This window comes from Taudactylus pleione, unplaced genomic scaffold (genome assembly GCF_031769625.1).
Source record: "Taudactylus pleione unplaced genomic scaffold, aTauple2 ptg000611l, whole genome shotgun sequence".
Classification (NCBI taxonomy): domain Eukaryota; kingdom Metazoa; phylum Chordata; class Amphibia; order Anura; family Myobatrachidae; genus Taudactylus; species Taudactylus pleione.
The window spans coordinates 2,933,643-2,958,486 of NW_028285013.1; the positions used below are offsets into that span (position 1 = coordinate 2,933,643).

At 45.7% G+C, this 24,844-nt stretch overlaps 1 protein-coding gene across 2 annotated transcripts in view; it reads left to right on the forward strand.

The window, feature by feature from the left end:
* Positions 1-24,844, forward strand: part of LOC148480526 (charged multivesicular body protein 3) — an 82,213-nt gene that overhangs the window by 50,717 nt on the left and 6,652 nt on the right. The window contains exons 1-4 of one of the 2 annotated variants that reach the window (XM_088454270.1): positions 2,350-2,527; positions 7,489-7,549; positions 21,434-21,613; positions 24,254-24,375. In XM_088454270.1, coding sequence (XP_088310396.1) covers positions 2,483-2,527; positions 7,489-7,549; positions 21,434-21,613; positions 24,254-24,375 — 408 coding nt within the window. In that variant the 5' untranslated portion in view covers positions 2,350-2,482. Of the gene's footprint in view, positions 1-2,349; positions 2,528-7,488; positions 7,550-21,433; positions 21,614-24,253; positions 24,376-24,844 lie in introns of those variants that run through there. The other variant, XM_088454271.1, reaches the window with a different exon arrangement.

Consider the following 24,844-nt stretch of genomic DNA (forward strand, 5'->3'; position numbering starts at 1 on the left):
GTCTCGCACCAAAGGGGGTGTGCTGTAGATGGTGACAGCACGCCCCCTTTGGTGGGCGTGCCGGGGGCGCTGCTGCCCAGACGGAGGCGTTCCCATGGGAACGCCTACTGTCTGGGTCCGGCCCCACTGACATCAGTGGGAGTGCTTTTGGCTCTGATCGAGCCAAAAGCACTCCTGGGCTTGCGGCAGCGAGACCCTACCGCAGGGTCTTGTCGCAAGCCCGATGGTCGCGATGGTCTTGACCATCGCGACCATCGTTTTGGCCACTCGTATAAGCTGTGGGTGGTCACCCACAGCTATGCGAGCGGCCAGGAGGTCGCTCCAATAAGAGGTAGGAGGGCCCTGATTCAGAGCGAGCGCTCTTGTTGGAGCATCCGGCTCTGAATCAGGCCCTGAGTTCCAGCTGAAAAATAGCACTGGTTGGTACTTCATCTCTCTCCACTTTATCTCTCCATGGCTTAGTACATCCCCTAAGTGTAAACATGACATCAGCATTTATAATTGGAAAACAAAAGACCCACAGCTAGAGCACAGCCCTTCCCCGGGCAACGTAAAACCCACTGCATAAGCCACAACCCCTGGATACCTGCCCTTTTCAGGGCAATGCGAAAGAATCACATCTGTAGCCCCGCCCTTCTCCTGAAAAACACTACACTAGTGCACCGCCCTTCACCTGGTATCATAAGCCTCACTACTAAAGCCCCTCCCTTTTCCAGGCACCATAAGACTCACTACTAAAGCCCCTCCCTTTTCCTGGCACCATAAGACTCACTACTAAAGCCCCGGTAGTGACGTAGGGGCCCATTTATTGATCGCATTTTGCAATTTGATCAGGGCATGCAGTCCATGATCGCATTGCAAAATGCGATCATATCGGCCGGATGTATTAACCGGCACATGCAGGGTGACGGGCTCCTAAAGGAGCCTGTCCCTGCAATGTGGCCGGAGTGCATTCGGGGCTGCTGCGCATTATTATTATTATCCTTTATTTATATGGCGCCACAAGGGTTCCGCAGCGCCTTACAATGTACATAATAACTGTTTTTTGTCTGCTCATTTGTTTAACAGTACAAACAATGCAGGACAGATGCGTGATTAATACATTGCTGCATAACACTTAGATAAGCAGCATGATGTCAGCAACCAAGGGTGGGGTACTGTTGTCTATTAAAGTATAATTAAGCGCAGTTCCGCAGACTGCACATGAGCGGCGCCCATTGCCGGCAGAGGGAGCTGGGAGATCCCTCTGCTGGCTGATATATACGGTAAGTGCCTATAGACTACAGCGGCTAACGCTATCTTCAGATGGCGTTAGCTGCTGGGGCCAATATCGGGAATGCTTCGCATTCCGGATATTGGTACATGTGGCAGCGTCGTATCCCCCATAAAAACCTATGGGGGAGGCGGCTGCCGGTGGCAATGGAGGGATCGCCTGCTGTGGTCCCTCCTTCATACATCCGGGGGATACTTAGTATTTGAGGTAAACCCCCCAAAACGTGTGTTTTCGGGAATTTTACCTCAAATATTGAATGATAAATGGACCCCTATTTCCGCTTCAGATACTGTACCTGGAAGTGACGTACACTGAGGGTGGAATTGCAGTTTCCTGCCCACACAGTCCACCAAATAAATAAAGTTGGCCCCTCGCGGGCTCGCCACATGATTATATTCCCCCTTTATGCCCACTTGGTTAGGACTAGACTATACAGCGCAGATGGACCTGTGACGTCACACCCACGTGACCCGGCCTGAATATTTATTCCCCCTCTATGCCCTAGTGGATGGTAACGCAGACGTAAGGGTCAACCTACTGAATTGGATCTAGCTGTTTCCCTAAAGGCCCCGTCCTTTGCCTGGCAACGTGAGACCTCCAGCTGGAGCCACGCCCTTCTCCTGGCACCATAAGACTCACTGCTGGAGCCCCGCCCTTCTCCTGGCACCATCACTGCTGGAGCCCCGTTCTTTGCCTGGCAACGTGAGACACATAGCTGGAGCCCCGCCCTTCTCTTGGCATCATAAGGCTCACTGCTGGAGCCCCGCCCTTCTCCTGGCACCATCACTGCTGGAGCCCCGTTCTTTGCCTGGCAACGGGAGACCTACAGCTGGAGCACGGCCCTTCTCCTGGCACCATCACACTCACTGCTGGATCCCCGACCTTCTCCTGGCACCATCACACTCACTGCAGGAGCCCCGCCCTTCTCCTGGCACCATCACACTCACTGCTGGAGTAACACCCTTCTCCTGGCACCATCACACTCACTGCTGGAGCCCCGTCCTTTGCCTGGCAACGTGAGACCTACAGCTGGAGCCCCGCCCTTCTCCTGGCAATGTCCTCACGGGGCTGTAACTCCAGGGTTAGGGCGGAAGCACAGCGACCGATGGGAAGAGTCTTGTGGAAGTCGGAAGCCGCTGAATCGGGAAGTGGTGCGGGGAGGGAAGTACACAGGGTCTGTCTGTGTGTCGGGCTATCGGCCAGGTAGAAATGGGACTGTTCGGGAAATCGCAAGAGAGGCCGCCCAAAGAGCTGGTGAGTGAGGCTGGAGGTAGCCTCTAATTACCCCGGACACCTTGTACCATAACATCGCTGTATTGCACTCTGCTCTGCCTATAACCTGTCACTGTATACAGTGTGTATATATCACTCTGTTCTGCCTATAACACGTCACTATACACAGTGTATATATCACTCTGCTCTGCCTATAACCTGTCACTATACACAGTGTATATATCTCTCTGCTCTGTATATAACCTGTCACTATACACAGTGTATATATCACTCTGCTCTGCCTATAACCTGTCACTGTATACAGTGTGTATATATCACTCTGTTCTGCCTATAACACGTCACTATACACAGTGTATATATCACTCTGCTCTGCCTATAACCTGTCACTATACACAGTGTATATATCTCTCTGCTCTGTATATAACCTGTCACTATACACAGTGTATATATCACTCTGTTCTGCCTATAACACGTCACTATACACAGTGTATATATCACTCTGCTCTGCCTATAACTTGTCACTATACACAGTTTATAGACAGAGCAGAGTGATATATACACTGTCACTATACACAGTGTATATATCACTCTGCTCTGCCTATAACCTGTCACTATACACAGTGTATATATCTCTCTGCTCTGTATATAACCTGTCACTATACACAGTGTATATATCACTCTGCTCTGCCTATAACACGTCACTATACAGAGTGTATATATCACTGTGCTCTGTATATAACCTGTCACTATACACAGTGTATATATATCACTCTGCTTCGCCTATAACACGTCACTATACACAGGTTATAGACAGAGCAGAGTGATATATACACTGTCACTATACACAGTGTATATATCACTCTGCTCTGCCTATAACCTGTCACTATACACAGTGTATATATCTCTCTGCTCTGTATATAACCTGTCACTATACACAGTGTATATATCACTCTGCTCTGCCTATAACACGTCACTATACACAGTGTATATATCACTCTGCTCTGCCTATAACCTGTCATTATACACAGTGTATATATCACTGTGCTCTGTATATAACCTGTCACTATACACAGTGTATATATATCACTCTGCTTTGCCTATAACATGTCACTATACACAGGTTATAGACAGAGCAGAGTGATATATACACTGTCACTATACACAGTGTATATATATCACTCTGCTCTGCCTATAACACGTCACTATACACAGTGTATATATCACTCTGCTCTGCCTATAACACGTCACTATACACAGTGTATATATCACTCTGCTCTGCCTATAACACGTCACTATACACAGTGTATATATCACTCTGCTCTGCCTATAACCTGTCCTTATACACAGTGTATATATCACTCTGCTCTGTCTATGACATGTTATTTTACAGTATATACACTTAACTGGCAAAAATAATGGGGTAGCAGTATGTAAAGGTAAATGGCGTCACCGTACTCTGACATTTTGGAAATGACCAGACCTGCATTAGTTGTAATCTGACATCTCGTTAATCAGACTAAACACCGACAAGGCTGCTCATGGCAGGGAGACATGATGAGTTTGAACAGGTCATGATAGTGGGTGCCTGACATTTCCCAAGTTGTGCGAACAGTCAACATTCCTCGATCTATGGTTGTACGTGTGTACCGGGAATACCTCATGGAAGGCATTATCACCCACCGTGGACAGTGCAGTTGCTACCACGGGAGCAGTGGCGGATGGCCAGAATTGTCTGTGGTAACAGACTAGCAACACTGGCTCAAATCATATCCACATTCAATTCTGGAGGTACCAGACGTATATCCATCAGGTCAGTGCAGCGTTCTTTAGCTTTACATGAGATATGGAAACAGGACCCACCAGAGTGCCCCTGTTAACACTACGACACCGGCCACAATGCCTCACCTGGACTTGTGAGGGCGCTATTGTTGTTTGGATTCTGGATCATAATGACGAATCCACGATTTATCACACGTCACAATCGATGTCAGGAAATCAGGTATCCTTTCCGACAGTCATACGGTGTTCTTGTACGTTTCATCTCGTCGTCGCATCTGCTCTTTTGTGAGATTTCTGGGTACCCACCTGGCACACACGCGATGCATTATCAGTTCCTTTGTCACAATTTGCTGAACCCATTTGAATAAGATGTCAAATGAATGGTTCTCTGGGGGGTATCCCGTTTGGGCTAGCGCGTCAGAGTGATTATTCGCCTGGCCATGTGAGGAAATGGCTACTTTCTACCCTTAAGGGCTCACAGACCTAAGGATCTTACGTTTCACTAGTTTTGGCCTCCAGTTGGTAGTTTTCTGCTTCCAGTGGAGGCCAACAGAAAGGAAAAGAGGCTTTGGCAGTTAAGTGTGAACCTCCCTTAAGATAGTATACCAAATGCCTGCTTTCCTATCTCCACAGGATTTCCCATGGAGGGAACCTGTGGTTCGTTTACATAACTACACCTGAATGAGTGGATCCATATGTTGGGGATACTTCATAGGGAATCAGTATGATGCAAATTCGACACTGTAAGGCCGGCAGCAGTGGAAATCCTGACAGAGTATTTTGGTAAGTATCACTAACCCCCCCCTATAAACCTAAACCTCCCTTAGGGGTGCCTAACCCTAACCTCCCCCCATAGTGCCTAACCCCCCCTTCCCCGCAGCCTAACGCTAAGTCTCGTGTGGGGGGTGCCTAACACTAACCCCCCCTTCCCCTAGCCAACAGGTTCTCAAACTCTGTCCTCAGGACCCCAAACAGTGCATGTTTTCCAGGTCTCCTTACAGAATCACAAGTGAAATAATTAGCTCCACCTGTGTATCTTATAAAATGTGTCAGTGAGTAATGAATACACCTGTGCTCCTGCTGGGTGACCTGCAAAACATGAACTGTGTGGGGTCCCGAGGACAGAGTTGGAGAACTACTGCCCTAGCCTAACCCTAACCCTCCCGGTGGGTGCCTAACCCTAAGTCCCCCCCCCGGCTGTCCGCTGCCGGCGCCCAGCTTACCTTCGATCGGTATGCCGGGCGTCGGGCTCCCGGCTTAGGTATAATGACAGGCGTCGGGATTTCGACGCCTGTCATTAATACTCTGCTGGGATTTGACAGTCTGGAAGCCGGCGGTCGGAATTTCGACAGTCTGCTTCCTGACTTCATTCCCTTCATAGAGCTCGGTTTCCCCATCTCTTGTCCGGAATCCAGACCATGCTGGACCTACAACCCCTAAACCACTGACCACTGTGTATGGTGTCCATGAGACAAACTGTTTAGAACTAGACAAGTTCAGGAAATCACGGTGAGCCCCTGGCCTTGCTACTGTTCCAGTTTCTGGAGTCCGCTCAGACTTTGGGGCTGTGCTGTAACAGAGCAGTTTTCAACTCTTGTATGAGGATGCCATTTGTGGCAATGATGGATAATCAAGATCCACTTGGCTGTTGCTAAGGCAGTAGCTTAACTAGTTAACAAGGAGGTACCAAGGATGCCCTGGTCGTGAGAGAGTCCAGCAGGAGCCTATGATTAAAGTTCCAGCCATTGCAGCGGTTTACATCCCGGGGATAGAAAGATGTCCTCATAAAAGTCTTTCAGCAGATTGTGGACAGGTGAGGGTCCGCTGGTTGGCGAACTGTGCGTCAGTCCTTGGGGGAAGGACACCAAGGCGTTGCTGGTAGACTCTGTGCTGGTCCCCTGGTACTGCCTTCTTGGTATTCTTTCAGAGAAAATTCTCTTTTTCCGGAAATGCAGGTTCTTTTTTACGCAGTAATGCATGAAAAATGCATTATGCATGATTGGGATGATGGTAGCCTCTCCAGCACTTGTCTATCAAACCAGGGGGATTACTTTGGTAATTTAGCAGGCTTTCTTTGGGGCAGAACAGCCCCCCAATATAAATGTAAAGTCATATTGCACCATATTGGTGGTTGCCTCCTGGGCAGTGTGGCTCAGGACCTCTGCTGAGCGGCTGTGTGCCGGGTTGATACCTGATTGTAGAGCTTCACAAAATTCTATGGATTTGATACTTTAGCACCTGAAGATGCAAGTTGTGGGCACCAGCTGCTGCACTCTATAGTATTCCAGTGTTCCCCAATAGCTGCTGAACTATGCAAAAAAATATAGATTGTATCAACGGATTGGGTATTAAATCCCGGCTGTTGGGATGCTGCTGTTCAGAATACCGACAGCGGCATCTTGACAGCCAGAATCCCTACACCCATAACAACGGATGGGAAGTATTTTCCCTACGCTAACCCACCCTCCCCAGTGTCTAACCCGAACGCCCCCCTTGTGCCTAAGCCTAACCTCTTCTCCGCATCCTAAATCTAAGAAGCCCTCCCCTAGTGCCTAAACCTAACCTCCCCCTCCCTGAAATCTAATCCTAACACTTCCTAAACAGTGCCTAACGCTAACCTCCCCCTAACACCCAGATACTTACCTTCGGGATGCCGACGGTTGGGTTACTGGTTCCGGGATCTTGACCTGTCGGGAGTTCGGCGCCAGTATTTAGATCGTCAGCATCCCTCACACCGGGATGCCAACTACATCCCGTATAAACTGACTTTTAGAATAAACATTTTTATCCAATTGTGGATGTCCATCTGCCCGTGCCCAAACCACCAATAGGGTGCCCAAAAAAACAGACTTTTTAGGCACATTTCTTTTCACACCTCAGGAGCCTGCGAGTAGAAATGTCCTCCTGCAGCTTTAGGCGTCTGAACGAATTAACGATTGATTTGCTCAGTCGGGCGCCTATTTGTATAGACGCCCAGCGGGGGGTGTCTAAAACAGTTGAATCGCCCCCATAGAGTTAGGTAGTGTTAAGAGCACGGTCTCCATCAGCACTGAGTAATGTAATGCTGTGGGCTTCTGTCACACCGATGTGGGCTGTATCATGCATATGTGTGTATGTGTGTATGTATGTATGTATGTATATGTGTGTGTGTGTCGTTGTTGGCTAGATGCAGTCTAACACGCTGTTTTGTCTTTCTTTGCCAGGTGAACGAATGGTCACTTAAAATCCGGAAAGAAATGCGTATGATTGACAGACAGATAAGAGGTGAGGCTCCCTAACTTTATAACGTTACTTATTACCCTGTTATAAAACGTTTTTTAGTTTTATTTTTCTCTATAATTTATCACAACACCGCGATTGTAACCGGTGTGTGCGCCAGCTGTAGGCTTCGTCCTAGTGGCGATGGCTGCGATCTCAGGTTTGTCAGTATATCCATGTACTGCAGTGCAGGATTTCTGGTTTTGTGCACGCTAAGATGTGTGCAGAAATATTGTCCGTGCGTTCCCTATCCCCTATTAAGAGAATACAGAGAATTACAATTGATGCCATGATAGTTTGGTAGCTTAGCCTGGTAATCTGGTGCTGCTATGTTTTAATGCCTATATCCGGGTCTTGCAGATGCGTTTGTGCTGCAGTGTTTAGTTTGTAATATAAATGATTGCATACGTTACGGGGCCTGATTCTGAGTCGGGTGCAGTGGGTTTTGCCAGTCGCACGTCTGCGACTTTACACTGAAATCTGCCACAAGCCCCTCCCTGGTGTACATCTGAGCGTCTGCTGTGCAGGGACTGAGACGCCCACTTTGAGCATCTTCAAATGGTTTTCCGTCTGAGTATGGTATCCGGTCTAAAGATGTACAGTAAAAAGGTTGACAATGTCTAAATAGACACCAGATGTTAGACAGTCAATAGGTCAACAGATACAAGAGGTCGACAGAGCCAAAAGGTCAACACACAAAAATGGACTATATATATATATATATATATATATATATATATATATATGCACACACTCGAGTATAAGCCGACCTAGTGTGGGAAATGGCAGCAGCTGGTAGTGCCCCCAGTAGTAATTCCCCCTGGTTGTGCCCCCAGTGGTAATCTGTCCTGGTAGTGTACCCAGTGGTAATCCCCCCCCTTTCAGTGCCTCCAGTGGTAATCCCCCCCTTTCAGTGCCTCCAGTAGTAATTCCCCCCCCCCGCCCCTGGTAGTACCCCCAGTGGTAATCCCCCCTTGGTAGTGCCCCCAGTAGTAATCCTCCCCTGGTAGTGCCCCCTGTAGTAATCGCCCCCTGTAGTCTCCACCCCCCGCCCCCCCCCCCCCCCCCAGTAGAGAGAGATGTGATAACAATAAAAAAAAAATCACTTACCTGAAACCCCCGCTCCTGGTCCCGCCGCTATCCGCTCCTCCGGCCGCTTTGCATGGGAGAGACGTCATGACGACGTGTCTCCCATTACCCACCGCGGGAGCCGGAAGATGGCTCCCGCAGTGGGAGCAGCAGCAGCAGCCGCTGAGAGTCTGACAGACTCTCAGCGGCTGCTGATTATAGCAAACACACAGCTGTGTGTTTGTGCTGTGTAGCGCTGACCGAACTCCGTCCGGTCAGCGCTACACTTCACTTGAGTATAAGCCGAGGAGGTACTTTTTCAGCACAAAAAATGTGCTGAAAAATATTATTATTTTTTTTTTTTAAAGATTAGGCATCGGGAGGGACGGTTAGGATTAGGCACTTACCGGAGGGTCAGGGTGAAGGTTAGGAAAAAAAAAAAAAGTGTGGACTATTCTTGTGTCTAACTTTTTCATGTCGACTTTATGACCCGGTCAACCATTTGTACCTGTCGACCTTCTTACATGTTGACCTTTTGTACCTGTCGACCTATTGACTGTCTAATATCTTGGTGTCTACCTAGACATTGTCTACCTTTTTACTGTAGATCTTTCAGTCCGCACCCCTGATATGGCGTCCTATGTGACTGATTCAGTGTCTGCGGGACTGACTCAGAAATAGATGCTATGTGCACCCAGCAGAGATGAGAAAATAATATACTAATGCCGCCGGAAGCGACTGAGGACAGAAGATGCCAGCATCGCAGCTTCGAGTGATGCATCCCAAGACGCAGCAATGGATCATCATCGTAACCTTCATCTTCCTGAGTGAGCCTGAGGCTACTCAGAATGGGCGTCTCCTCTCCGTAGCCGAGGCCAGTAAATCTGCGTAGGAAGATGCAGACCCTTCCCTCGGCAGTCGCACAGAACGGGGGTGGCACTCCCCCATTTTTGGAAACTGTCCCCTTCGGTGCCCCCAAACGGCAGCAGCATGATTGACATAGGAGGCATGGAGAACGATCTCACTGCACATGCGCAGATCAAAAACCATCGGAGATGTACGCTCACCATCGGGTCTGAATCAGCTCCCGTGTATACAGCACGCCCTCGATACGCCCATTACACGCCCATAAGATGGACCATCTCGGTGCGTCTGAATAGCCACCTCCCTGTCACTGGCCAAGGACGACAAATACATTTTCAATACACTTCTCCATGTGTGCGGCTTAAATCCTAATTGCGTCTGTGTGCGAACACGATCGGCGGTGCGACAAACACACGTGCTGTGAAAATGATGCACAACCGCGTCCGTCGGCATAGCGTGACACTCAGAATCAGTCTCTAAATGTTTGTCAATGGGACTGGCCTGTAATGTGTACACCAGAGGTTCCCAAACTCCACCTTTACAGTCCACGTTTTACAGACGTCCTTGCTTGAGCACAGGTGAGTTAATTTGTACCTCAGTTAATTTGATTAAACTATCTGGACTCAAGCATGGATATACTTAAAACCTGGACTGTAATAGCGGAATTTGGGAACCTCTGCTGTAGACGACCTCTTTTGTATAATGTGATCAGACCTGAGTATGTTTTTAGGATTTTAACATGTGGGAAGTAAATGTACCGCTCCCAGTATTGTGTATCTGCCTATAACATGTGTGCATTTATTATTCTTGTGTCACTGACTGTGTGTCTACCTATAACGTGTGTACATTTATTCCAGTGTCACTGACTGTGTATCTGCTTATAACGTGTTGTGATAGAAGCACTGGTAAAGTGGTCAATGTCAGGTACGTTTGTCCTAGGTTTTTGACCTGTGTTCTAAAAACCCCCAGGAGAAGTCTGTTTTGTAAGCAGACCAGAGTATCGGCTTTTCGAAAGCCGGTTTGGGTCCTGGGGGTGTGGATGTGAGGAGAGTAAGGGCTCCATCCACAGGCCACTCCAGGTTTTGGGCCTTTCAGCCTGGTAACAGGCTCATTAGGGCTTGCAGCTGGAAATGGCTAATATAAGCATGGTTTGTTTGTGGCTGAGTGTCTTCACAGCTGGGAGAGCAGGCAGACTAGCCTGTTCAGAGACACTTGGTGATAATCCTTGTAAGTACTGTCCACGTGTTTTGTTGATGGTGAGGGCAATAGGCCCTACCATTATTATAGAGAGGGAATCTGCTGTGTAGCTAGTGCCCAGCCGGGCTAGGACTTATGTTTATGTTTTGTTTATTGTGCCAAATGAATAGAAACATAAAGACTGGCGCCAACCAGTTTGTACGAGAACCCCATACTTGTATCCTGTTTCTACGGCTGCTGTGTGTGTAAAGAGGGAGTCCATCTACCACAGGTTCATAAAAGAGGTGGTACAACACCTAGTAGCCCGGTCTGGGGATGCATCCGCTGACCCTGCAACCCACACTCGCTACATATGCGCCAGTCATTTTTTACAGAAGATGACTTCAAGTGATGATGTGGAGGCGTATCTCACGGTGTTTGAGAGAACCGCAGAAAGGGAGAGTTGGCCCAAGGAACAGTGTGCGAGTCTTGTGGCACCCTTCCTGTCTGGAGAACCACAAAAGGCCTACTATGATTTGTGCCTGGCTGATGCAAAGGACAATGTAAAACTAAAACGGGAGATCCTAGCTCGTTTGGGAGTCACCTCATTTGTTCTTGCCCAATGAGTCCACCGCTGGGAGTTCCAAATGGAAAAGCCTCCACGCTCACCAATGCATGACTTCCTCCAACTAACCACAAAATGGCTACAGCCCGAGATGCTGACAGGACCACAGATCGTGGAAAGACTGTTATCTGCGATCGCTGCCTGCAACTCTGCGCAAGTGGGTGAGCCATGCAGACCCTAAGTCCGCAGACCAGTTAGTTGAACTGGTGGAGAGGTACGTGGCGGCTGAGGAGCTGATAAGTGTGCCCCACCGAGCCCCGATGGCGCATCAGCGAACTCCCATTGACACTGTAAGACTGTTCCAGGGGAGAAGGGTGCTGGGCAGTGGAATGTACTCAAGACTGGGGGGTGTGGAACCTGGAGACATGCCAGCCAGGCCAGGAAGGTTCCTACCCCGTAAAAGAGTAGATATTAATGTAATTCAATGTTTCCGATGTGGTGGTTTCGGCCATATTGCGGCTAATTGTTCACTTACCTCTGAACCTATGCAATGCTATACTGCTCATGTCAACCGCAGGATGTCTTTCTTTGCACAACCAGCCTGTACTGCTGACGGGCAGGTTGAGACAGATAAGCACATGTGTATACTCACTGTAGAAGGCAACCGAGTAGAGGCTCTGTTAGATTCTGGTAGCCTGGTTACACTTATGAAAGCTGAACTGGTGAACCCCTTGAAGTGTAAGGGGAAAACTGTTGGTGTGACCTGCATACATGGGGATACCCAGTATTCTATTGCTGCAGAAGTGAACATAGAAAAACCACGTGGTTCCACTATAGTCTCTGTGGGTTTGGTACAGGGCTTAATGTATGATGCAATATTGGAGAGAGACTTTGCTCACTTCTGGAAGTTGTGGGAAAGTCGATTTTGCACAGAGGTAAATCACCCTGACCCATTTGAGAGGGTTACTGACGTAGTAGCAGAGTCAGAGATGTTCCCTTTTTCTAGTATGATTGGCGAACTAGAGAATGCAGAGCATGATGGTGGCTCGCTTAGTTGTGTGCCTCCCACTGAAGTGGGGAGTTTTATTGAGCCCATAGACCGCCTGCCTGATCTTGAGGTCAGGAGAGAGGACTTCGCCGTGGAGCAGTTGAATGACCCTACTCTGGTAATAGCCAGGGAGAATGTCAAGGTGATCAATGGTAAACCCATAGACTCCGATAGTCCCTTGTCATATCCTCACATGGCAGTAGGTCAGGATTTGTTGTATCAGGTGACTAAGAAAGGGGAAGATATTGTGGAACAATTAATAGTTCCCAAATCATACAGAAGAACAGTGTTGGATCTGGCCCATGGTCATATAACGGCAGGCCACCTAGGGGTAGAGAAAACTACTGAGCGAATTGCGCAGAGGTTTTTTGGCCCGGGGTCCATAAAGAGGTATCTGACTATTGTGCATCCTGCCCTCAATGTCAGTATCATGCTCCAAGGCCACATTTCAAAAGTCCCCTGGTTCCGTTTGAAAGAATAGCTATGGCTTTGGTTGGGCCATTAATGAAATCTGCCCGGGGCCATCAATATATTCTGGTGATAATGGATTACGCTACCAGGCCCCAGAAGCGATACCATTACGCAATACGTCAACCAAGACCATTGCTAGAGAATTAGTCCATGTCTTTAGCAGGTTGGGAATACCTAAGGAGATCCTGACTGACCATGGTACCCTATTAATGTCAAAAATCATGAAGGAGTTATGCCGCCTGTTTAAAATTGACCAATTAAGAACCTCTGTGTTCCATCCCCAGACCGATGAGTTAGTGGAGAGGTTTAATGAAACTTTAAAATACATGCTAAGGAAAGTAGTGGACAAGGATGGTACAGATTGGGATTACTTGTTACCTTATTTGCTGTTGGCCATAAGAGAGGTTCCTCAATCCTCCACAGGGTTTTCCCCTTTTGATTTAATGTACGGGAGACATCCAAGGGGGTTACTTGACATTGCCAAAGAGACATGGGAGGAGCAGTCCAGTCCGTATAAAACGGTTATCGAGAATGTTTCTCAAATGCAAGAAAGAATTGCTGCTGTGGTGCCGATAGTAAGAGAGCACTTGGAACAGGCACAGCAGAGGGTATACAACCGCAATGCTCGCTTACGCAACTTTCCTCCTGGGGACAGAGTGTTGGTTCCCACAGTAGAAAGTAAACTTTTGGCTAAGTGGTAAGGACCCTTTTGAAATCTTAGAAAAAGTGGGGCAGGTCAATTATAAAGTTTACCAGCCGGGGAAAAGAAAGCCAGAACAGATATACCATGTAAATCTTATAAAACCCTGGAAGGATAGAGCAGCACTGTCAGCCGTCCCAGCCCCTCCAGTAAACCCTGGGCCCATGGTACCCGAAGTGACAGTGGCAAAAACCCTGTAAGCCAGTCAACAGCAGGAAGTTAAGGAATTTCTAATCAGAAATAGGGTGCTGTTTTCTGACCTACCAGGGAAAACCGTGTCAAAGGAAATAAAAAAAAATGTTAGAGTTGGGTGTAATTGAAGAATCGCATAGTGAGTGGTCAAGTCCCATTGTACTTATTCCTAAGCCCGACGGGAGTGTGCGATTCTGCAATGACTTCCGGAAATTGAACAAAAGTCTGTGGGATATGAAAAAGTCTGTGGGATATAAAAAAGTCTGTGGGATATATAAAAGTCTGTGGGATATATAAAAGTCTGTGGGATATAAAAAAGTCTGTGGGATATATAAGCCTTGACGCGTTTCTCTGGGTGAAATGGCTCCTAGTTTCTTCAGAAGGCAAAGGGAAAGAAACTAGGAGCCATTTCACCCATAGAAACGCGTCAAGACTTATATATCCCACAGACTTTTATATATCCCACAGACTTTTCTCCTGTCACTGACTGTGTATCTGCCTATAACGTGTACATTTATTCCAGTGTCACTGACTGTGTATCTGCCTATAACGTGTGTACATTTATTCCAGTGTCACTGACTGTGTATCTGCCTATAACGTGTGTACATTTATTCCAGTGTCACTGACTGTGTATCTGCCTATAACGTGTACATTTATTCCAGTGTCACTGACTGTGTATCTGCCTATAACATGTACATTTATTATTCCAGTGTCACTGACTGTGTATCTGCCTATAACGTGTACATTTATTATTCCAGTGTCACTGACTGTGTATCTGCCTATAACATGTACATTTATTCCAGTGTCACTGTGTGTATCTGCCTATAACGTGTGTACATTTATTATTCCAGTGTCACTGACTGTGTATCTGCCTATAACGTGTACATTTATTCCAGTGTCACTGACTGTGTATCTGCCTATAACATGTACATTTATTATTCCAGTGTCACTGACTGTGTATCTGCCTATAACATGTACATTTATTCCAGTGTCACTGACTGTGTATCTGCCTATAACGTGTGTACATTTATTATTCCAGTGTCACTGACTGTGTATCTGCCTATAACGTGTACATTTATTATTCCAGTGTCACTGAATGTGTATCTGCCTATAACATGTACATTTATTCCAGTGTCACTGACTGTGTATCTGCCTATAACATGTACATTTATTATTCCAGTGTCACTGACTGTGTATCTGCCTATAACATGTACATTTATTATTCCAGTGTCACTGACTGTGTATCTGCCTATAACGTGTACATTTATTCCAGTAACACTGACTGTGTATCTGCCTATAACGTGTGTACATTTATTATTCCAGTGTCACTGACTGTGTATCTGCCTATAACGTGTGTACATTTATTATTCCAGTGTCACTGACTGTGTATCTGCCTATAACGTGTGTACATTTATTATTCCAGTGTCACTGACTGTGTATCTGCCTATAACGTGTGTACATTTATTATTCCAGTGTCACTGACTGTGTATCTGCCTATAACGTGTACATTTATTATTCCAGCGTCACTGACTGTGTATCTGCCTATAACGTGTACATTTATTATTCCAGTGTCACTGACTGTGTATCTGCCTATAACGTGTACATTTATTATTCCAGTGTCACTGACTGTGTATCTGCCTATAACGTGTACATTTATTATTCCAGTGTCACTGACTGTGTATCTGCCTATAACGTGTGTACATTTATTATTCCAGTGTCACTGACTGTGTATCTGCCTATAACGTGTACATTTATTATTCCAGTGTCACTGACTGTGTATCTGCCTATAACGTGTACATTTATTATTCCAGTGTCACTGACTGTGTATCTGCCTATAACGTGTACATTTATTATTCCAGTGTCACTGACTGTGTATCTGCCTATAACGTGTACATTTATTATTCCAGTGTCACTGACTGTGTATCTGCCTATAACGTGTACATTTATTATTCCAGTGTCACTGACTGTGTATCTGCCTATAACGTGTGTACATTTATTATTCCAGTGTCACTGACTGTGTATCTGCCTATAACGTGTGTACATTTATTATTCCAGTGTCACTGACTGTGTATCTGCCTATAACGTGTGTACATTTATTATTCCAGTGTCACTGACTGTGTATCTGCCTATAACGTGTGTACATTTATTATTCCAGTGTCACTGACTGTGTATCTGCCTATAACGTGTACATTTATTCCAGCGTCACTGACTGTGTATCTGCCTATAACGTGTACATTTATTCCAGTGTCACTGACTGTGTATCTGCCTATAACGTGTACATTTATTATTCCAGCGTCACTGACTGTGTATCTGCCTATAACGTGTACATTTATTATTCCAGTGTCACTGACTGTGTATCTGCCTATAACGTGTGTACATTTATTATTCCAGTGTCACTGACTGTGTATCTGCCTATAACGTGTACATTTATTATTCCAGTGTCACTGACTGTGTATCTGCCTATAACGTGTACATTTATTATTCCAGTGTCACTGACTGTGTATCTGCCTATAACGTGTACATTTATTATTCCAGTGTCACTGACTGTGTATCTGCCTATAACGTGTACATTTATTATTCCAGTGTCACTGACTGTGTATCTGCCTATAACGTGTACATTTATTATTCCAGTGTCACTGACTGTGTATCTGCCTATAACGTGTGTACATTTATTATTCCAGTGTCACTGACTGTGTATCTGCCTATAACGTGTGTACATTTATTATTCCAGTGTCACTGACTGTGTATCTGCCTATAACGTGTGTACATTTATTATTCCAGTGTCACTGACTGTGTATCTGCCTATAACGTGTGTACATTTATTATTCCAGTGTCACTGACTGTGTATCTGCCTATAACGTGTGTACATTTATTATTCCAGTGTCACTGACTGTGTATCTGCCTATAACGTGTGTACATTTATTATTCCAGTGTCACTGACTGTGTATCTGCCTATAACGTGTGTACATTTATTATTCCAGTGTCACTGACTGTGTATCTGCCTATAACGTGTACATTTATTATTCCAGCGTCACTGACTGTGTATCTGCCTATAACGTGTACATTTATTATTCCAGCGTCACTGACTGTGTATCTGCCTATAACGTGTACATTTATTATTCCAGTGTCACTGACTGTGTATCTGCCTATAACGTGTACATTTATTATTCCAGCGTCACTGACTGTGTATCTGCCTATAACGTGTACATTTATTATTCCAGTGTCACTGACTGTGTATCTGCCTATAACGTGTACATTTATTATTCCAGTGTCACTGACTGTGTATCTGCCTATAACGTGTACATTTATTATTCCAGTGTCACTGACTGTGTATCTGCCTATAACGTGTACATTTATTATTCCAGTGTCACTGACTGTGTATCTGCCTATAACGTGTGTACATTTATTATTCCAGTGTCACTGACTGTGTATCTGCCTATAACGTGTGTACATTTATTATTCCAGTGTCACTGACTGTGTATCTGCCTATAACGTGTGTACATTTATTATTCCAGTGTCACTGACTGTGTATCTGCCTATAACGTGTGTACATTTATTATTCCAGTGTCACTGACTGTGTATCTGCCTATAACGTGTGTACATTTATTATTCCAGTGTCACTGACTGTGTATCTGCCTATAACGTGTGTACATTTATTATTCCAGTGTCACTGACTGTGTATCTGCCTATAACGTGTGTACATTTATTATTCCAGTGTCACTGACTGTGTATCTGCCTATAACGTGTACATTTATTATTCCAGCGTCACTGACTGTGTATCTGCCTATAACGTGTACATTTATTATTCCAGCGTCACTGACTGTGTATCTGCCTATAACGTGTACATTTATTATTCCAGTGTCACTGAATGTGCATAAATGTTTGTCAACAAACGCTTGTTTTAATGTTTATCTTAATGTTCACTTGTTTTGAATGAGTTGTTATACCTTAAAGTGTTAAAACGCCTAATGGATACCGCCTTTAACAAGCGATTGCACAATAACGACGTCGCTATCATGCAATCGCTTGTAAATCGCGCATGCATCGGGCATGTTTTGGTGAGAAGCGACCAGCGATGCGCTTGCCCGCTGGTCGCTTCTGACACCCGACATCGCCCATACATGCTGGCCGAGCTGACGATCCCGTCAGGTTCAGCATGTGCGGGGATGGAGGGATTTGCCGGGACTGAACGAGGGAACGTTCAGTCTAGGCACATCACTAGCTATACAAACGACAGCACGACGGGAATGTCGTAATCGTCCTCTCGTTTGTATAACTATTAGTGGATACCCGCCTCAACTGGCAATTTTATTTAATTGGTGACTATAACTATTGAACCTGCTCCTTGTACCTCTGAGGTACCATAGCCACTGATTGTGACACCACGTTGCAGTTGTGCTAATGTGGCATGTTAGCGCCTATTGTCATCAGGTTTCCGTTGTGAGATGTTTGTCACTATTCCATTAACTTAAAATACCCCCATTCCCCCCCCTCCCCATAAAAAAGGAAGCTGTGTGAATTTACTGACTCTCAAATTGAAAAGTGGTCATATAGATAAACTAAATCGGAATATAACCTCTCACTAGTCGCCCCCCTTCCCGTTGCTGCTGTCTGCCCCAGAGCCCGTTTACCCCCTGCTGCCATTTGCTTGACAATCGCTTATAAATTGAGGAAGAATCTCCGTGATTTCCTAATTATCAAATGGCCTAAGGAAGCGACTCGTTATAGAGAGAGATCTATTAAAGTCATTACTCAGTGTAAGTGGAATATATGTACTTGTAGGAGTATTACTCCTCTATAGTGGTTTTTACAACCTCCCAGATAAATGAGCTCATCGATAAGATTGACGTGAGCAGGTCTTGTGACTGGAAGTCTGTGCCCGGCAGCCGTGTGTACACTATAAATAGGATTATTGCTCACCTCAGCTGTTGGAAACTGGTTTCTCAGCACTTAAGATGGTGATGTAAAAAAAATGTCCCTCCCGGCCCACCATTCTGACCTGAGAACCAGCCTCCCCTGCTAGTAAGAAATCAATATGTTATTAATGAGTTCAAAGTTGGTGGCTTTTTTTTATTTTTTTTTGTACTTTGTAACCTAAGCTCCGCAGATTGTATGGAGCAGAATGATTGCTTTACCTTCCTTTTACTTTTACTTTTTCTCTGTGTGTGAACGGTTTATTTTATGCCCCTTTCACATTGCATACCTGGCTCTGACCGGGGATTTTGAACACTGTTCCAACATGGCTGCGACCTGGGTCAGACCCCTTTCACACTGCACCTTTGACCAGGGTTATTCCTGGGTTGGCCCTGTTCACGCTGAACACTGGTCAGCCATGTAAAACCCTATGGATGTCATTAAAAATTGACTTTTTTTCAGGTTCACAAAGATCAGATCACACAAGGGGACACAAGGGAGGGGTGGGGACTGCTCACAGCATTGCAGGAATCATGGTTGATTAGATTACCTCTATGTAGCCCTGAGTTTGTGCTTTACTGCTGTTTGGTTCAGCCAGTGAGAGCATGATGTAGCATCTGGCAGCATAGTGTACAGTTCACTTCTTCATCGCTCCAATGAGCCATCACTGTAATGACACTAGTTGTATTAACCCCTTTCAGACTGCGGGAATGCTGCCTTGTGTGTCTGGCTGCTGACATCATCAAGTGAGACCCAGGAACATCCAATCAGCGTTGTTTTCTGAATCCCGGGTTGGATAACCAGGGTAGGGCCTGTTCACACTGCACTTCAACATGGCTTGTTCCCGTGTTCAACCCTGCTCGATAGCTGGGTTGAAATGCCAGGTTGCTCGACCCGGGAATTTGTTTGGTGGGGCGTTCACACTGCACCTTGACCCGGGTCGACCTGGCAATATCCTGGGTTATTTTTGCAATGTGAAAGGGGTATTTTACTAAGCTGCCTGTCCATCCAAACCGTTTCATTGAGTGATGTATTAATTTCTGCAGGGCATCGCGTTTTAGGAGTCCCAGTCAAGGGAACCCCATGGTATTTTTCTGAGAGATGGATTGATTAGTCAAAAGAAAAATAAATTAATCTTGGGTGGTTATGCATTTAGAAATACAATTTAGGCCCGTATTCAATTAGAAGCGAAAAGCCGAGATCCGCGAAAAAGTATTGCCGACGGAAACTTCTCTGTCTTCCATTCCATCCGCTTTTCGAGTACGCGAAAACGCAATGCAATGTAATAGGTGAAAAAGATTTACCTATGAATAGGTGGAGAAACAAATGGGGCAATTTCACTATTTAGGGGTGCAAAGGTGGGGAAACCACTCAGCACCCTTGGGACAGCCCCCCAAAGGATAACTGCATAAAAAAAAAGTAACACCCCTAAAAAGCACTTTGAAAAGGGGGCGAAAAAGTGCAAAGTGGGGGTGCAAACTTAAAAAGCAGCGAAATAGACTTTTGGGGGGTCTGTAAGTAAGGGTGAGGTGTTTTTTTTTTTTTTTTTTTATTGCAGGTGTTTGCTGAAGGTTTGTTTTTTTTTCGTTTCTTATAACTTCACTTTAGCAACTTTTAAATATACTAGCGCCCATTTTCAAGTACCCCCAAATTTGAAAGCCATACTTCTTTTCTCCTGAAAACACTGCTTTATGCCATTCTACACCACTTGTGCAAAGACGCTAATTAGTGGCAATTGTGCGAACTTAAGTACCCCAAACAGTGTCCTTAGGGCTAATCGGGCACTGCTACATTGAGCCCCAAAGTTTCTGCATCTTTTTGGGGGGCTGAGACTTATTTCCTCGATTCTGACACCACTTTTCACCTGTTCTGACTTCGCGTATCTCCATTTTCGCGTCTTTTGGAAATGAATAGGGCGACTCGGGGGTACGCGCCCGATAAGTTTACGCGGCTAAAATACGCAATGTAGGCGAAAAGTCCGGCAGGCGAAAAAGTATCGCGGGTGTGCGAAATTAATTGTATCCGTGCCTTTGTTCCAAAGACTAAAGCTTAAACCAGCCCCCTATACCTCCCCCAACACCTACGGCCATCCGCATGACTATCAAATATAAATGATTAGAATGTTTGCAAATATACTCATTATCTGAACGTGCCTGAACATTGCTGTGATGTACTGAAGGACATGCATGACTCTCATGCAATATTAGACCTTACTGATCTGGGTTGAAGCTCTCAAACTACACACAGGATAAAATATCAGTGATATTACACATATAGAGGTTATTCCCACCGGCTGATGCCTTTGGCTCCGTATCTGAACAGCTGTGGAAAGTTAAAGTGAAAATGAAGCTGGATTGTAAGTAGGGTTTGTTGACCCTGTAGTCCACTCCTCTGTGTAAGGAGTATATGCTCACTGAATGTACAGTCTGCTGACTTTAACTGCTGTGATCCACCAGCCAAATACACGTTACATGAAAAGTTGTCAATGCAATTAGGAGCGACCTAGTCGCCTCTGCAAGCAAGTGCAACTATTTGACTCACTTACAGTACCGTTGGCCTCGTGGAATATTGTTTGCAGCCCTATAGGGCTGCTGCCAATATCCACGAGTCCCGGGCGAGCTGCGGGCATTTCCATGCCGTTAACATGGCAGCTCGCCCCCTCGCTAGTAATTGAATTCACCCCTAAGTGTCATGAAATACTAGAAAACTGATGGAAAGTTACCTGTGTATATATACGTGAGCTCATACATAGTGTTTTTTTTTCATTATTGCTGCAGGAATTGCATGTTTGTATTTAGTTGATATGATCGGTGATGATGTAGTATGTGTGTGTAATATTATTATTATTATGGATAATATATAAATAGTTACATGACTATGTTCCTCTTCTAGATATACAGAGAGAGCAGGAAAAAGTCAAGCACTCTATAAAGGAGACGGCAAAGAAAGGCAACCGCGAGGCGTGCATCATATTGGCCAAGGAGGTGGTGCATTCTAAGCGGGCGGTGAACAAGCTGTACGCCTCCAAGGCTCAGATGAACTCCGTGCTGATGAGCATGAAGAATCAGCTTGGTAAGGAGTCACTGCTAGTGCACATTCTAGCACCCTGCACCTGTCACAGCTCACACAGTTTCTCTTTCCTGCCTGGGGTGTGACTCTCTGCTCTGGTGCTTCTAGCACACACTGGTCAGTATCTCAGCAGTTTGCTGCATCAGCTGAGTGTGCTAGATGGACCAGAGTAGAGCGCGACACACCCAGACAGGAGAGAGGAGCTGCACAGGCTGTGACAGGTGCAGGGTGCTAGAATGAAAACTAGTCTACTGTATAAAGTGTGGTTGTCGTAGTTACATCTCTGTGTTCTATATAACAGCGCTTCTCTGGTACAGTTAGTGCAGCCAATGGCAGCTCAGGTTAGTGATGTAATACTCGGAGTGGTTGGGAAAGAGTTGCGATGTACACTGGTGAGACAGGGTCTGTATCGTGTACAGGTCAGATGGGGGGATGTGTTATGTACTAACTTTCTGTTATTAGGCGCTGCAGGGTAACATGGTTGTCATGGGCTGTATGATCAGCAGAGAAGAACATTGATGGGTACAGGCAATGCTCTTTAGGAACCACATATAAAGTAATTGTACATGTTTGTTTGTTTTCCTGCAGTTGTGACTTCTGCTTTGCCAGAAATCGGTTTTGTTTTACAGCAGTAACACAGACAGTTTCAGTTGTTCTAAAGTTCTCACCTCCTCTCTGGAACTTCCACACTACACCACTGTATGAGCACCTGTCATCATAATATTTGTAATAAACGTTACACACTTGGGACCTCATTCAGACCCTCGCTCGCTCAATGCGTATGCAAATCTGGCTATGTGACAGCAAGGCAGGCGATCACACGGCAAGGCATAAGCACACCCACTATGTCTTGGCGTGTGATCGCATTGTGTGTGCAGACGCCCACCAGCCAGTCTTAATACGCCCACTTGCGCACGTCATCTCCAGGAAGTGTATGTAACAATCGGTGCATCGAGGACCATCCGAAGCGATCGCAGCGCTTGTGGTTGACTATACCCTACCGCGAGCACTTGAGTGTGGCATACAACCAAGTGACGTGTACTATGACGCTGCCTGTTATGCCCGCCTCTGAAATGGCGGTAAGACGCTCAGGCACGCTTGTGTTCGCATCTCCACTCCACTGTTTCTAGCGGCAAACGCCCCTGTCACCACCCACAAATGGCTTCTCCTGTCACTCACTCTGCTGGGCTGTCTATGCGCGGCAAGCATACGCTTCCCGATTGTTCGGACTGGTTCGGGCACGAGCACTGCGATGCATGTGCACAACGCGAACCATCGGCATCGTCGAGCGAACGCATCCTAGCGGGAGGGTCTGAATCAGGTCCTTAGTCCGGATAGTGGATTTTCAGCATATCGCATATGCATGTGCTTATCTATAGGTAATGGGCACGCTGCTAACAGGGGCAGATATACTAAGCTCTGGAGCATGATACATTGGAGAGTGATAAACTACCAACCAATCAGCTCCTATCTGTCAAACACAGCCTCTATCATGACAGTTAGGAGCAGAGTGGCTGGTAGTTTAAAACTCTCCAATTTATCACTTTCCAGAGCTTAGTACATCTCCCCCACAGCCTTTAATATGAAAGTTAGGAGGAGAGGGATTGGTACTTGAACCCTTTCCAAGGCTTAGTACATCTCTCCCCCCCTCCCCCCATTAAAATGATTGTCCATACAGCTCATGGATCATGGAATATACTTCCCATGTTTATTAAGAAACCAGAAACCCTTGCTTCTTTCTAATTCACAGTTCTGTAAACTTGATCATTATTGTTACGAGTGCTTAAAGTTGTGTGTGTGTGTGTGTGTGTGTGTGTGTATGTGTGTGTGTGTATATGTGTGTGTATATGTGTGTGTATATGTGTGTGTGTGTGTGTGTGTATATGTGTGTGTATCTATATATATATATATATCTCCAATATGTTGTTAGGCCGCACTCACATCTTCATAGGCAGAAATCAACCACTGGGGTGCTGATCCAGAACTGAACGTCCATATATAGAGTAAGAAAATGGAGCACTCACCAGAATTTTAGAATTTTTAAGAGGCTGGCTTCTGGGTGGGCCGTTTGCCCTGATGCAAAATATGTGTGGTTGTGCCTATTGAGGAAGGTTCTATAAGGACCGAAACGTTGAGACTGTCCCTCAAGCCATAGACCTGAGGTATGATGTATTTGGAATAAATTTCACGTATCATCTTAAAAATTCTGGTGAGTGCTCCATTTTCTTACTCATATATATATATATATATATATATATATATATCTCTTCCTTTCGGCAATAAAAGAATAGAAGATGAATGAAAATTTTGCAAGTCATCGAATTGTTGGATAAAAATGTAGAGAACAAAGAAAAATAAACCTCTCTTCTATCTCCTATCCTAGAACATCAGTGTCCCCAAGTTTTATTACACATTATGCAGCTCACCACCTGGTTTAAAGAGCAGCTAAAGCCATTATATTACATGAATATGAATGAGCAGTGATTTGGACAATGGGCTCTTAGCATTCATCCAATACTTTCCTGGATCTAAGTAGCTTCTTTGTCAGCTGATCTTCCTGAGTGTTCCGCCTGCTGGCTTTTTCTCCCATAACAGTAACTGTATTTATCAGCGTTCTCTAATGACCGTCGCGTGTAATTACAGCCGTCCTCCGGGTCTCCGGCTCCTTACAGAAGAGCACCGAGGTCATGAAAGCAATGCAGAACCTTGTGAAAATCCCGGAGATTCAAGCGACCATGAGAGAGCTGTCCAAAGAAATGATGAAGGTAAGAGTGGCGTTACAGAGCCTCACACACACACAGTGTAGTCTCTGAATTATACCCCTTTCAGACATACCACCCGGGAAATGTCCTGCTCAGACCCAGGAATTTCTCCTGTGCAAATTCCCGGGTATTTGGTCGAGACATAAGCAGGGTTTTTTAGTTTTTAATATTACCTGCCTCTCCTCTGCCCTTCCTAGCCTGTCCCTTCTCCCGCTGATGATGTCATCATCATGCTGCAGGCAGCCGACCAATCACTAAAGGCATTTTATTATTAATAATAAATTATTTAAATGTGCCCTGGTGGTCCAGCAGGAGTGCGGGCGGCCCGCTGTGGCAGAGACCCGCCGGCGGGTGTCCCCGGCGTCCGGCGCAGGGGGTGGTGATCAGCAGCGCTGAGCGTCCTATAGGACGCTCTGTGCTGCCAAATCAATGCAAAAGCTGCTTAGTGCAGCCCAGGAGTAGTAAATTCCCG